Source organism: Carassius auratus, linkage group LG28B (assembly GCF_003368295.1).
Source record: "Carassius auratus strain Wakin linkage group LG28B, ASM336829v1, whole genome shotgun sequence".
Lineage (NCBI taxonomy): Eukaryota > Metazoa > Chordata > Actinopteri > Cypriniformes > Cyprinidae > Carassius > Carassius auratus.
In genome coordinates, this window is record NC_039293.1 from 5,844,000 (window position 1) to 5,859,429 (window position 15,430).

The 15,430-nt window shown below is 39.1% G+C and overlaps 1 protein-coding gene and 1 pseudogene across 1 annotated transcript; both read left to right on the top strand.

The window, feature by feature from the left end:
- Positions 1-15,430, top strand: part of LOC113067858 (cysteine protease ATG4D-like) — a 591,286-nt pseudogene that overhangs the window by 176,278 nt on the left and 399,578 nt on the right.
- Positions 128-12,046, top strand: LOC113067566 (jupiter microtubule associated homolog 1). The gene is made up of 6 exons (XM_026239936.1): positions 128-312; positions 2,598-2,737; positions 6,557-6,670; positions 7,650-7,666; positions 7,981-8,011; positions 11,582-12,046. The coding sequence occupies exons 1-6, from the start codon at positions 257-259 to the stop codon at positions 11,695-11,697; spliced, it is 474 nt and encodes a 157-aa protein (XP_026095721.1). The 5' UTR covers positions 128-256; the 3' UTR covers positions 11,698-12,046.

Sequence of the window (15,430 nt, forward strand, 5' to 3'; positions counted from 1 at the left end):
AGTAAACCGATGAAGTCTTAATGTCTGAATGACGGCCAATCCTCCAATCAAACGCCACGGTCCGCTGTCCTCCGTCCAATCAGGAGGCGCGTCTCTCCGGTGGGCGGGGCTTCGTGGGCTGGTCTAAAGGGCCGCTCCGCTGCGCTCGGATTTCAGCTGGTCCGGGCGGAGTCCATGCGGGATAAAGGACTTTAGGCGAATTCAGTCTAGCTGAAGCCTTTCTAACGCGGTTTAGCGAGCACGTTACCCGCCCAACATGACTACGACGACCAACTATCAAGGCATGGAGCCCGGTGCCAAAAACAGCTCCAGGTAAATGCATTTAAAGGGATTTGTTGCGATCAGAAGCGAGACAAAAGAAGAGCTGGAGGTAATGATGATGATGATGATGATGATGGTGGTGGTGGCCTGATGGATGGATTCCTCCTCCAATGCATGAATGCATATCAAGCTGATCAGCCTGAATGTAATTTAATGGATTCATTTCAGGTTTTAATTTGGTCTGTTTAACCCAGACTGTCTGCCACCATCATCATCATCATCCTCTTCCTCTTGGCCAGGAGGACCCATCCACCCGTATTATAATCCGAGATTCACTCCAGGCTCACTGTATGCATGTAGTTTGATGTGATGTCTGGTGTTTTGATGTGAATGGTGCCCAAACTTCACCCAGCATAAAGCAATGGGGCTCAAACTGGGTGATTTGCCTCAAAGTTGATTTGCATAGTGTTTGGCTTTGGTTTCATGAATAGATGCTTTTCTCTGCTACTCGTATTTTCCAATCAGTTTAATCCCAGTCATCTGACTGTTCAGTGTAACCTCGAGCTCCGGCCCAAAAATACACACTCCATTGTCCTTAAAAGGTTTCTGATACTAGGGTTGGAACAGATGCATTGAATTTCGTCCAGACAGCCAGTGGAAGGTTTGCACGTCTGGCCAAAGCACATTGTGATCCAAACTAACTGATTTATGTATTTTTTTTTTTTGGGGTGTGTTTGTGTGTCCAGAAATGATATCATCTATAACTTTCAAGGGAGGGATGGAGATGCATTCAGGCATTTGCATGTCAAAAATGTTGCAGTGGCTTTGTTTCCGCCTGATGCACAGAAACAAGGTTTGGTCTTGCTTTTAAATGAGGATCGTGGCATTGTCTGGTATGTTTATCCCAACACAATGCATCCTGGTTTTTGGGTCTTGCTGCAACATGTTGCCACCCTCCCCACCTTTGAAGCTCTTTACCCTCTCATTTCCCCCAGTTTTAGTCTTTAAACCCTGCATGTCTGGGGTTTCCTCAGTGAAACGGCCAGAAATGTAGGTCAAGCCGAGAGCAGGCGTGTTTATTGGTCACTCGGTGTGATTTAGTGAGGTTTTCAGCATGCATCTTGAGCTTGAAGAGGGATTTTTTTTTTTGTATGCCATGTGTCTCCCGTGTAGTTTGGGTGGGGTCTCGAGCGAATGGCCTGCTTCCCTAATAAAGTCCCCTGATCTGATCCCAAGCTTTAGTCTGGTTAAGGCATTAGCTATTTAACCAGTCCATCCAGACGGCACTGGTTGGTTTTATAATCGCCGCACCGTCGATTCCTTTGACAAAAGGAGCAGAAAGTTGCATTGAGATGGAAGCGACCCTGACAGCTGCCGGCGGGTGTCAGCTGGTCTCGTTCTGCACTGAAAGAGGGAGGGGAGGGGTGCTGAGATCAGCCCTGCTCTTTTCAAAAGCATTGATTAGGGCTTCCCTCGACCGCATCAATCACAGGTCTGCGGCTTTTCATCCGGGGTTCATCCACACACGCCCTCGTGTCTTTTTAATGAATCAACATATGTGCTGAATGAAAACCATCCAGCACTGGAATCTGCACTTGGTGTGAGCAGATGAGCTCTGGTCTGGTCAGTTGTGTGTGTGTGTGTGTGTGTGTGTGTGTGTCTTTCAGTTTAGGGGTAGGAAGTAAGACCCAAGTCTTTCTTTGTATGAGTCACTTAATATCACCATAACAAATGTACATGATGATATTTTTGCTCTCAGTATTATGCATATTTGAATGAAGATGTGGTTAAGTGTATTCCTGTAGCTCAAACTGTTGAGCAATGTAAAGGTCGTCGGTTCGATTTTCAGTGTGTGCCTGAACTGATGAAGTCACTTTGGGGAAAAAAGTATCTTCCAAATGCTTAGATGTATGTATTTTGCAATGTTTTTTTTCATTGATCGTGCAAAATGCTTTATTAAAAGGTCATTTTGTAAAACCAATATGATTTCTGTAAGACCCCATTGACTAAAAAGGAAAGGGAACACTATCAGAATGGGGGAAAAACTGTTAAACTAGGCTAAATTCTATATGAATGCACCAGTAGAATGATTGTTTGTCAATCATAAATGACTAAACTCATGACTTATGACATGCGCTTTTGAATTTTCATGCTGCTTCCTTGTTCTCGCAAGTAAACAATGAAAACGGTAATTTCTACTGTTGACACATCTCTACTGTTGCATGGTACATGCATCATAAAGTCCTACTGTTTCCTTTATGCCATATGTGCTGTTAATTGTTGTAATGCATGTAATTGATTTGTTGGGCATCATTCTTCTGACCCATGTCTCGTAGGGTGTTGTGTCCTCCTGGCGGAGCCTCCAATATTTCCTTCGGCACAGATGATGAGAAGCCTGTGCGCAAAAACAAGATGGCCTCCAGTATCTTTGCTGAACCTGATGACCCTCATGCTCATCGGAGGAACAACCCACCAGGTACAACACACACGCACACACACACACACCTGGTTTAAATTCTGCTTCGGTCTAGATTTGGTTTGATTTTAATACTTGCATTAATTAAATCCAGCAGAGCCTTGATCTCATCCTTATGTTTAACAACCAAGATGAAACACACGTTTACTAGTGAAAGTGACTTGACATTCAGCCAAGTATGGTGACCCTTTCCCCCGAATTCATGCTCTGCATTTAACACATCCAAAGTGTACACACACAGCAGTGAACACACACACACTGTGAACACACACCAGATTTTTTGAGACACTATTGTCTTTTTGTATCAGTAGGAACATTTTTAAAAACCTGATCTTCTTGTGAGTTTTTTTTATTTATTTTATTTTTTAACCGGTCCAGTGTATTTCTCTCGTCTGTCAGCACATAGAGACCATAAATGACATTTTGTTTTAGCATTTGTTTGGTCCGATACACAACATGGCAAACAGATATAGCATGCAGGGATTTTAGCTAGTGTTTAGAAACTTTCTTTGTAAGAGTTTCCAGGGATAACATGCAGTTATCTGTCCTCACTAACAACTGCCCGACCACAAGTGTGGGTCAGCATACCTTTAGCATGATGTAATTTCCTGGGCAGATATCCTGACAGTCCAGTGATTCAGCAAGTGACTCATTATGTAGGGAATGATCAGGAGTGACATCATGATGAAGCCTCCAGTACAGGAGAGAAATGTTGTACACCTGAATTGTATTGAATAATTTCCAACCATTTCCCCAATGCCAGTGCTGTGTTTGTATGATTAAAGCAGCACGTTGTTTCTCAACACGTCAAACTCTGCTGAAATCGCGTCTCTCCTGTGCTTCACGTGCTGCTCCAGATCCGTCACTTATGCAGGATGCTGTCTCAGTAAGGAGCTGCCTGTGTAGACAGCGAGGCTCCTCTGTGTTTAGATGTTCAGAGTTTGACAGCATCTTTAGTTTTCTGGAAGAGGAACAGAGATTGTTCTGAATGCAGGCAGTAGTCGTGGGCTTAGCCCTGCACAAGCTCATATTCGGATCAGCTCTGGTATGAGGATAATCTGAGCTTTGATTGAGCGCTAATGCTTCACGCGGGCAGGTGTCCTCCGTAGATCTGCTTATTCTCTCTCGAAAGGCTCTCGTCTGAAACGCTGAATCCTGCTGCAATGTTTGGGGTGTCTGGTTATTATACAGCCGTAACTAAGAAAACAAAGCTTCAGTTCAGCAGCAAGCAAACTAGATGTGCCTCAGCCGATCTTAGCGTCACAAAAAACTGAATGTCCTTTTAAAGATTTGATGCCATGGACTTCACGTCTTCGGGTCTTGGAGCCTTGGAGACTGATATGAATTTTGCTTTCCGGCTTCAGGGACAACTCTTGGCATTCCCGTGTGTGTGTGTGTGTGTGTGTGTGTGTTATCCATGAGTGTAGGATCTGTTGATTTATAGTGTCGGTCTGATTGAATGAGCTGCTGTCGTGTCTGACAGGAAGTTCAGCGTGTCAGCCAGAGGTGCCTGACAGGATGTCGTTGTGATTGTCTATTGTGTTTTGTAAGGGTTTTATATTTGTTTTTTGTGTCCGCTAATGGAGCATAACAGTCGGTTGTGAAAGTTAAAATCCCATTACTTTTTTCTCCATTAAGGCAAAAAATCAAGGGTGAAAAGTATACCAATTTAACAAATGGATCTCCTCATATTCCCCCCGGTTTATTAATCACAGCACATTTGAGAGAATTGTTTTCTATTACTGAAATGTTATGTTTAAATAAGCAAATGAGGAATTTTCTAATTAAATTGGCAGTAATTTGCAAACATTTCCAGAGAATAAATCTAAACGCACTGGATAAAGCCAGGATCAAAATTCCTAGTTTGCTGACGTATTAAAGGTGAAGGTTTTCACAGGAGAGATTTCTGATCTCTCTTTATTGCTGCATATATCAGAAATTACTGTCAGCAGTCTGCAAGATTCATCAGTGTGAAGGGTATATGAACAAACCCCTCAGTAAAAATCTTCAGAATATAGATGGGAATAAAACTGTTCAATTTGGTGTATGTGAGTGCTGCTGAAGAGGATAAACATTTATTTTGAGAAAACTGCCTTTAAAATATGTCATTTAAATTCTGCAGATGGAAATAGATAAAGTGCAATAATAAAATCAAGTGAATATTGTATGAACAAGCCCTTCTATAAAAAACTTCAGTATATAAATGGTAATAATCTGTAAAATCTGGTGAATGTAAGTGCTGCTGAAGTGGAGAAACAAACTCATTTAAGAAAACAACCTTTTAAATGTGTAGCTGAAATGTACAGAAGGAAATAAAGGACAATAATAAACCCAAGTGAATGATATATGAACAAACCCCTCAGTAATAACCTTCAGAATATAGACTGGAATAAATCTGTAAAATTAGGTGTATTTGGCAGAAGTGGATAAATAAATTCTACCGGTGAAAATTGTAAAGTGTATATAAACATATACATACATATATACACGCACAATTTCATATAATAAAACAAACAAAAAAAAACTTTAACCATTAAATAAGAGTAGATGAAATGAGAACTACTTGGTGTAAAGTTGTCCAAGACATCTCTTATAAAACAGCTGTTATTCCCAGTGTTTCCTAAAACTAGATCAGTCCAAAACAAAATTATTGGAAAGCGTGTTGAAGATTAGTTGATAGTCTGTCGATTCATTAAATAAGCTTTTTTCCACAAAAGCAGTTTGTTCAGGTTATCAAATCTTATTCTTCACTGACCTTTTCATTATGCTTTTTTTGATGACCTTGAAGGCTTGCCTTAAAGCGGCTTTGTTAATATTATTCCGGTCAAAAACTCCACTTCCCATAATCCCTGAGAATCACTGTTACCATGGCAACAGGAGACACTGCAAAATGGCTCAGCAGTGACCAGTGAAACACTGTGAGTGATGTCATCGAGTCCGTCTCCCTACATTGGCTAATTACATACGCACTGGACCTTTCTGTAAATACAAAAAATATCTGATCTTTCTTTCCTGTACTTTATCCAAATTTCAGTGTGACATTCTTTTATTTCGTATCTGGTTTGTTTCATGACTCTGACAAACCATGGACAAAATCACTTCCAGAGCAAAGACTGCTGAAGTGTGTGTGTGTGTGTGTGTGTGTGTGTGTCACTCACTATTGAGCTCATTTGATGTTCATAATCACTCCATTGACTCTCAATAGGATGCTTTCTTTCTTTTCTTTCCATCAAGCCAAAAGCTCTTTGTTTCGTGTGTGTTGAAATGCAAGCGGCTGCTGTTGTTCTTCTAGACGTGTTGAGGACTCTGACCTCAGGGTCACGTCACTCAAACACTCCTCAAACCCTCTCTCTGTGTGTGTGTGTGTGTGTGTGTGTGTGTGTCGTCTGTGGTAATGGCAGCTCATTCAGGCTTCTTTCATCCCACATCCTACAAACCTGTTGCAAATGTGTCTTTTGCTTATTTCAGAGTCTGATTCCAGAAAACACGGTATCATGTCAAGGTGATGTTATTTCAAACATCAAGCATGGATCCAACATTAAACCAGAATTGTTTATGCTCCAAAATGACCTTAAAATCAAAGTCATGAACATTTACATGGAACCGCAATATGGAAAATATTTATGATATGATGATTGAATTATGACATGATGATTAAATGCAAACAGAAGTGATTTACCAGCCAAACACACTGAACAAATGCCGATTGGATGCACGGTCTTTGTTTGTTTTTTTGCTCATTTTTAATACGTTTCTGTTGTATTTATTGATACTGTGATATGTACAGGTGGTCTGATGTGAGTGTTGTTGTGGTCTCAGGTGGAGAAGCGTCTGGCATCTTGTGCGGTGAACCCTCGGCTCCTCTGAGACGATGCCAGCCCGTCATCGTCTATGATAACGGCACCCCCGGTCGAACGGCCCGCCAACAACACGGTGAGTTCACAAAGACGAGGTGAATGTAGGTCATTCAGTGTAGCTCACAGACACACCCATTCATGAATGTACTGCTCCTAGTCAACATCAGCCTTATTTACTTGATGCACGGTCTTTGTGTTACTGTTAACAAGCCATCTTTACATTTTATTCTGAAGAAAAAAAAAAAGCAGTGCAAAAAAATCAGAGTAAAAAATAAAAACTTTTACAATACATTTCAATGTTTGTGTGCAATGATTATTTGTACACTTTAATGCCAGGCAAGTTCAAGACTAACAGAAATCTTTTATAAAGAAGTTTGAAATCTTGTTTTCTGCAACCTTTCATCAAAATAAACAAAAAATAATGTGTGCAATGATTAATCAAGTACTATGAAGCAAGAGAGAGTCTAGACAGACAGAAAATACAATAAAATTATATCTATTATAAATATGTTTTATACTGTTTAATACTGTTTTCTGGATCCTTAAATAAAAAGTCAATACTTATTTATAGTGTGAACATTTAGTTGAAATTTTCTTTAAATTTTCACTGAATTGATCATAAACAATAAAGGCCAGACATATTCAAGACATGGGAGAATATACATAAAAGTAAATCTGAACTGAATAAATCGGGACAAAAAATTAATTTCTGTATTGTTTTCTATTCCATTTTATTATTTCAGATTGACCTATTTATTTCTATTTCTCTGCAATATGCTGTGACTAAAGAGAGTGTGGTTTAATTATTGTAACTGTTTTTGGCTCCCAGTATAATGCTGTTAACTGACTGGACGTGTGTCTAAAATAACACTGTTAGCTGGGTGGGGTACAAACCAACAGCCGCAGGGTCTGTGGAAACACCACACACACACACACACTCAGCTGTTCTCTGGGTCAGTAAAACCACAGAGCTTTTTATGTGGACAGAATAATTAATTTGTCCTTCACAGGAGGAATTTCTTACTGAAGTTGTCTTTGAGATGTTGGTTTTACAGGCTTTTGTTTCTATTGTGTCTGTATCGAATGTCTCTGCTCTCAAGAGACACTTTTATGAACATGATCTTGAATCAAAACTAGTAACTTGATCTCACTCAGAAATGTGTTTACTTTACATTTCTGTTGATGCTTTGTGTGCAGAGGAGAATAATACTATACAGTAGTAGTACTTCCTGAATAATACAATACTTCATTCTCTCACTGGATATTCAGTGTTCCTCAGAAATGAATCACATTAATGAAACTGAGTTTATCGTCTGATCTGAAGCAAATACAGTCCATGTTTCATTTATAAACTCATCTGATCTCGAATCTGCTCTTGTTTTGCAGGATCAAAATGAATATGAGCAAGAGAACAACGGTGAGAATAATTTTCTGTATTTGTTGGTCTTGTTGGTTTGGGTGATGTGTGACTCTCATTCGTTGAGGAATGCGGTTAATAAATGCTTGCTGAAGGTCTGCATTAGTTCTGGAATGTTCCTCTCTCCGTTAACATTTATTCCATGAGTCCACGTCTGCCGGCTTCAGTCTGCTCTTGTCATTAAGACGGCTGCAGTGACACTGATTCTGTCGTTCAGATGACTGTTGGTCTCGCAGGAAACAGAGAGGGAATGACATTAGAAATCCAACACGTCTAGGGAAACTCTGACTCTGCTTTTATCCTACCAGACAAATGTCACACACTCTGATTTGATTTGCGCTCTGGTGTGTGTCCACCCACATGTCGTTTGCTTTTCTTTTTTTTTTTGTTATACTACAAATGGTCAGTGAAAGAAGTTCTTAACATTCAGAACAAACTCTGCAGTTCAAACTAAATGTGAACTTTTATTTAACCTTCATTTAGAAGCCATGACGTGTCTAAATATTGTTTAAAACACTTCATATGGGTATGGGTATTCCCCTCTTTGAAATGATCTGTATCAGTAGTCATAAGATAATTTACATTACATTAAATGTTTGGTAGTTGTATTAATATAATATAATATATAAATATAATTATATACTTTAATTTCATTTTTCGAAGTTGTGCAATTCGATGTAGTTGAAAAAAAGCAGCTTTGGAGAGTTTGCTAATGTGGTCATCCAAAGTAAGTGATGGGTCTAGAGTGACTCCTAAGTTTCTAACAGTAGCCTTTCTAACGGTAATAGAAATAGCGTCAAGGTCAAAGCTAGAGACATCAAATTTTATTTTTTTTATTAGAGATGGGGGACCAATTATTAAAATTTGTTTTATTCAAGTTCAGACTAAGAAAATTTGAATGCAGCAAATCTTTTAACTCACTGACACACGAAGATAAGGAACACATTGACTGGGTAGAATCTGGTTGACAAGAGCTATATATCTGGATGTCATCAGCATAACAGTGGTAGTTAAAACCATGACAACAAATTATTTGGCTGAATATAGAGGATGAATAATAATGGTCCCAGAACTGAGCCCTGGGGAACTCCTTGTTCAAATGTATAAATGTATATAATGATAATGTAAAATTAAATAACTTTTACATTCATTTAGAAATAATGAATTATTATTATTATTATTATTATTATTATTATTATTATTATTATTATCAGTACTGCCGCTAGGGCACCAACTCCCAGAGGGGGCAGCATCTCAGTTGTTCCAAAAAAAAAAAATACGCGCCTTTCTCCCATCCGTGCTCGCGACCGCTCACACCTCATGTTTGCGGCTGAATGTTCATTATTTACTGATTGGACATCTATGCCCAGGTACAGGACCTCTACAATCTGGCGCAGAGAAAAGAAAACTAAAGTAAAAAAAATAAATAAAAAACTGGCCTAAAGTTGGCTTGACGTTGTCTCTAAAGTTACATGTGGTGTTGGTGTGACACTTGACACTTTTCTAACATCAGTAGCATTTGAGGAGAATGACTTACAGTCATAAAAACAACTGTAATTGTTTATCTAGGTGACAGCTATAATGCATAATTGAATTAAATGTTTTATATTAAAATAAACTGTAAATCATACGTAAATTATGATACTTTTTCACATGGGCTCAAACGCAAATTTGAAGCTCAATAGCATTTGAGGAGAAAGACTTGCATAAAACAATTTAGGTGTCAGCTACAATGCACACCTTATACTTTTAAATATATATTAAAATAAATTATAAATAATTTAGGTAAAAACAAGGTCCGTTTATCACTTTCAGGCACATTCCTGTGAAAGTTTTTTTTTTTTTTTTTTTCTTCCGGTTCCCTTACGAAAATGACCCATGGTTTTAACAATAACACAACAAATCATCATTATTGTAGCCAAATCATCATTATTATAATCATAACAAATCTTCATTATTATAGCCAACTGCAAATTAACCATGGTTTTGTTACTTCAAGTAATAATTTACTAAAGAAGTATTAATATACTGTAATATATTTTTTGTTGTTAAAAAAATAGACCTAAGCCATCAATAGCCTTTAAAATGACTTAAATTGCATTATATAAAAATAATGATTGGTTAATAATAACACTGTTAAAATACATAATGTAGGCAAATACAAAATAAACAATTTTTGTACATAACATGTTATTACAAATGCCTGCAAAGGGAGCCAAATGCCATGTAATTGCTGCTGTTACACTTACAGGACAACCAAACCCTTGTTTAGGCTACTGACCAAACATTTCATTCAAATATTCACTTAATCTTTCATTTTTGGCCACCTTTTTGGTATAGATGACACATCCTTTATAATTCCTTCAACAAAAAAATGTGCATATCACAACCCTTACAAAAATAAACCATGGTTTTATCATAGTAAAACTGCTTAATTTCCTTTAGCATGATTTCTGAATAAAATAAATTAGTCATAATAAAGTTATAGCGATCGGTAAATGTCGAGAGCTACAGTTGTAATTAGTAAATAATACAATTTATTAATTTAGTTTTTTATTAGATTTTATTTTCTATGTTCTAAGTTCTAGTTCTATTTTGCGAATTATGACCATACTGTAACTCTTAAAACACAAAGCGTTTGATATTCGTGGGATGTTTGGTGGTGAATCTGAGTTCACATAACGAGTCTGTTTGTTCATCAGTCCTGCTCTAGTAATCATGTTCTGCCTTTTATTTAATGCACATAGTGTAAATATTATCCACTCCTGGGGTCTCCATGTCTGCTGGCGGTGGCTTTTTACCAACAAACAGTTTAGCAGTTTTACATAATATCTGGTTTCAGCTCATCTGAGCGAATGCCTGTACTTTAACTAACCTGCTTTAGCAATATTATTTTGTTTTATTCTACAGTCAGTCAGCTAATGAATGTCCATTATATCACCCTGTATGGCAAGAATTATATAGCGGTTTTTACTTGTTGCATTATTGGGGTTGGCACAATATCAATTTAAAGCATCTGCATTCATATGTAGAATATATTTCAGGCTGTACATATGTGAGTGTTCATGAGCCGAATGCTTCTCCTATGAGGTATGATGAGTCGTTCAGCGAGTCACACCTTACCAAACACTTACATTGAACACTTCCAGGAAAACACCATGAAATGCAAATATACTGACTTTAAAATCCATTAGAGACTAGTCTTGATGTGCGGAGAGAGTTTGTGATTGTAGTTCTGAAGCACCGCTGCTTTCACATGCATACAGTAACATGTCAAAACAGGTTTTGTGGAGCAATAGTTTTCTTTGTTTTTCTCCAGGATCCAGATCTTGCATAGTAAAGAGTTAGTTCACCAAAACATGAGAAGTGTCATTTAACCTCATGTTGTTCCAAACCTGTTGGAGTTTTTTTCTATTGAACAGAAAAGAAGATATTTAGAATAATGTTGGTAATAAAACAGTTGATGGTAGCTGTTGACTTCACCGTTGCAAGCGATGCTGCTGCGTCAGAATCTCAATGTCAGATGGAGTAGGTCACTAACGGTTGTCACTCTGTGTTTGTGTTTTCTAGAGGAGGCTGTGGAGCAGAAAGAGGAAGCCGCACAGCCCTCTGCCCCGTCTGCTGCCAACAACCCCTCCGGCCGGAGGAACCCACCTGGAGGCAAATCCAGTCTGATCCTGGGCTGAAACGGCCTTCACTGAACTTTCTTTGCTCTTTCTGTCTTTTTTCCGTTTTTTTTCTTTCCTTCTTTTTTTTAAAGGAATTCCCCTTCCTTCACTCTTCTCGTGAGCCATGGAAATTTTTTGTCCTACACCGTCTCTTCATTTTTTCTATTGCAAAAAAGAGAAGCGCTCGTTGACAGAAGCACTTTATGTAAGAGGTCCGTTTCAGCCGCTCCTGCAGGAATAATGGCATGAGAGATTCAGATTGACTTTTAATCTGCCCTGGAGTAAATCATTAAAGGAATAAGGACAAAAAAAAAAAGATTTGTTGCGCAAAATTTCTAAGTACAAATAAAGATTGATATGAATTTCATTGTGTTTGTGTTTGATTGGAGGGCAATTGCCAAATCAAATTTTAGTCCATAACCATTCATGTAACCACATTTTCATCAGTTGTTACTTGGAAAAGAAAGTACAGAAAGTAGGGGTGTAACGGTTCACAAAATTCACGGTTCGGTTCGATACGATACACTGATGTCACGGTTCGGTTCGGTTCGGTACATTTTAGATACAGCAAAATGTAAAAACATCTCAACTTTTCAGAATGCCGCAAGCGCACCGCGGGTCATGTGACAAGAACCAACCAATCAGCTTCATCCTTTCACGTAACAACGTTGAGAGCTCAGCCAAGATGAAGGATCAGCTGATCATAGTTGTATATGGATTGCAATTTTGAAATAAATTTAGTAGCAGAGTTACTGCAAGCGATTTTTAGAGCTGCAAATCCATTTATCCTTTGCTGAAATTTCCGCGTCTCATGGAGAGAGCACGTCATTGTTGCTTAGCAAAGACAGACGCCTCATGAGCGCTTCTGCCCGAGCGCTTTGGAAAGGAGGAGAAAGACGTGCTTAGCGTTTTCCACGCGTTTTTAGGCACGATATGTGAACGGCCCCTAAGGCGCTCGCTCACTCAGCACGCGCTGAAGGCTCGTTGCAAAATGTCTAAAGCATTGAACAGACCAGAAATATAAGATCCTAAAATAACCAACAGGTCTGGTGTTTGGGTTGGATTCCCTGTAAGCTATAGGGCCCTATTTAAACGATCTGAAACGCAAGCGTCAAAGCGCGAAGCGCAAGTAACTTTGTGGGCGGGTCTCGGCGCTGTTGCTATTTTCCTGGCGGGATAAATGGCTCTTGCGCCCGGCGCAAATCTAAAATGGGTTGGTCTGAAGTAGCTTCATTATTCATAGGTGTGGTTTGGGCGTAACGTGAAATAAACCAATCAGAGCGTCATCCAACATTCCCTTTAAAAGCAGGAGCGCAAGTTCCATTATGGATTGCTATTATTATGGCGTATTTACCAGGCGCACACCAGGAGCGGTTCACAGCCGAGGAGACTGATGTTCTTGTAAGAGCAGTGAAAGACAGAGAAGTTGTGTTGTATGGGGATGGGAGAAACCCACCCAAAATAGCGTCATGATTTCCGTCATCTCATGTGTTAATATTTTTTTAGTGTAACGATTTATGATTTGCAAAAATAACTGTTGCATCTGTGTAGATTACATGAGCAAAGTGTATGCGCGTTGTGCACGCTATACATTATGGTCAAGCATGCGCCCCTAAAATAGCATAATGAACAACGCACAACGCGCCACTGACTTTAGACTAGGTTTTTTCTGGTCAGTGGCGCAATTGTTTAATGGAACAGCAAAATAGCACCAGGGATTGTTTGCGCCGGAACACGCCCCCTTTTTTGTGCTGAACCGCCCAGGGAGCGCAAGTTCATTCACTAGTTTAGAGACGTGCTTCTGTGGAGGAAAAAGCGCGCTTTGCGACATACCTTTGTTTTTTTATCCACCACTCTCTTGCCATCACCATTATAGCTTAAAGGGAATCCAAAGTGCACCCAAACACCAGACCTGTTGGTTATTGGAGGATCTTCTCATTTCTGGTCTGTTAAACGCATTGGCTATTTTGCAACGAGCCTTCAGCGCGTACTGAGTGAGCGAGCGCCTGACTGAGTAGCCTAACATAAACATATAAGTTGGTGTTTTTTTCTTCTTCGGGAGTGTCAGGGGCGTTGCCTGTTACGTTGTTTGGGTTATTGGGCTACCTTGTTGAACGCATATCATTATATTTCTCTCTCTCTCTCTTTTTTTTTTTCAAATATAATTAATTACTCCAACGAACCGTTCGGTACACATAATGCGTACCGCGTACCGAACCGAAAGCGTCGTACCGAACGGTTCAATACGAATACGCGTATCGTTACACCCCTAACAGAAAGTCTTGGCATGCTTTTAACACAAACCTAAGATTGAGAGCTGTTTCCACATTAGACAATGCTGAAAGATCTACTAAAGTTCACACTAGCTCTCAAATGCTACTGGCATTTCCACACAATTTGTCACAATGCATGCAGGAATGTATTTAAATTTATGCACATTTTCTCAGTGTATCAAAGTGGGAAAAAAAAGTGACATGACATACAGCCAAGTATGGTGACCCATACTCAGAATTTGTGCTCTGCATTTAACCCATCCACAGTGCACACACACAGAGCAGTCAACACATGCACAGCAGTGAGCAGCCATTTATGCTGCGGTGAGCAGTTGGGCGTTCAGATCCTTGCTCAAGGGCTTCTCAGTCGTGTTATTGCCAGCCCAAGACTCAAACCCTCAAACTCTCTAACCACTAGGCCACACCTTCCCATCATGTTATAGCAGGAGAGAAAGGGATGGTGAACCATTAACAGATACAACATCATGTGACAAAAACCCTCCATTATTCTAACTTGTGAAGATGACAACCAATAACATTAAAGCCAGTAACAGAAAAATAATATAAAATAAACAGTACTGAAATTAGTGTATGGGAGAAAGAGAAATAAGCTAATATGAAAGTGAATAAGAAACTGCTGTATACATTTGTAACTTGCCATCCACGTTATTTTTCAATGAGGAAATAAGCCTAGGGGTGAGACTTCCAGTTCATTGACAGCTGAAAGGAAATAGGAAAATAGGAAATGGTAACTGTTCGCACTACAAACCAGTGTGTCCATTATTAAGGTAATAGATTAAAATAATATGGTAAAACACACCAATTTGCTAAATCAAACCGCAAAAAGAGCTGTTTTGTACAGCTAAAAATAGCAGGAAGCAGATGAGACCAGGGGCTGTAGAAACACATGAAGACTTGTTTTTCAATAGTTTTATTCACTTACGAATGCTTCAGTACAATGGATGGTCCAGATAAATGGATTTCTGATAGTAGATGAATGGCCATCTTATTCCAATGAGACTAAAACCTCAGCAAAGAGGTGCTGGGTGATGATTTGGGTTGGAGTATTGGGAAGTGAGAAGAAAAGTAATTTAAGGGTTTCAAAATGACTTCTGCAAGATATGTGGAGTTCATAACTGACCATTTTCTGCTGTGTATTATAAAATGAAGAATATGATTTTCATGCAGGTTAACACACTATCCCATGCTACAGAAATACCATCGTGCTAAACAGTTTGTAAATGTGTTTCTACAGCCACTGTGCAGGTTTCTCTTTGTGAGGTTTGGTTAGCAGTGACTGAAACACATCTTTAACACAACTGTTAATCTGCATGGAGAGGATCTGGAGACTCCAGGAGCTTCAAACACATGTCGGCTGCTCAGCAGAGGCTTTTTTACAGCTGCCATTACAGTACAGTTCATTTGTTTGACAGAAACTTTCCTTAATAAATCATTATCTGACCAAGATCAGCTCTAAA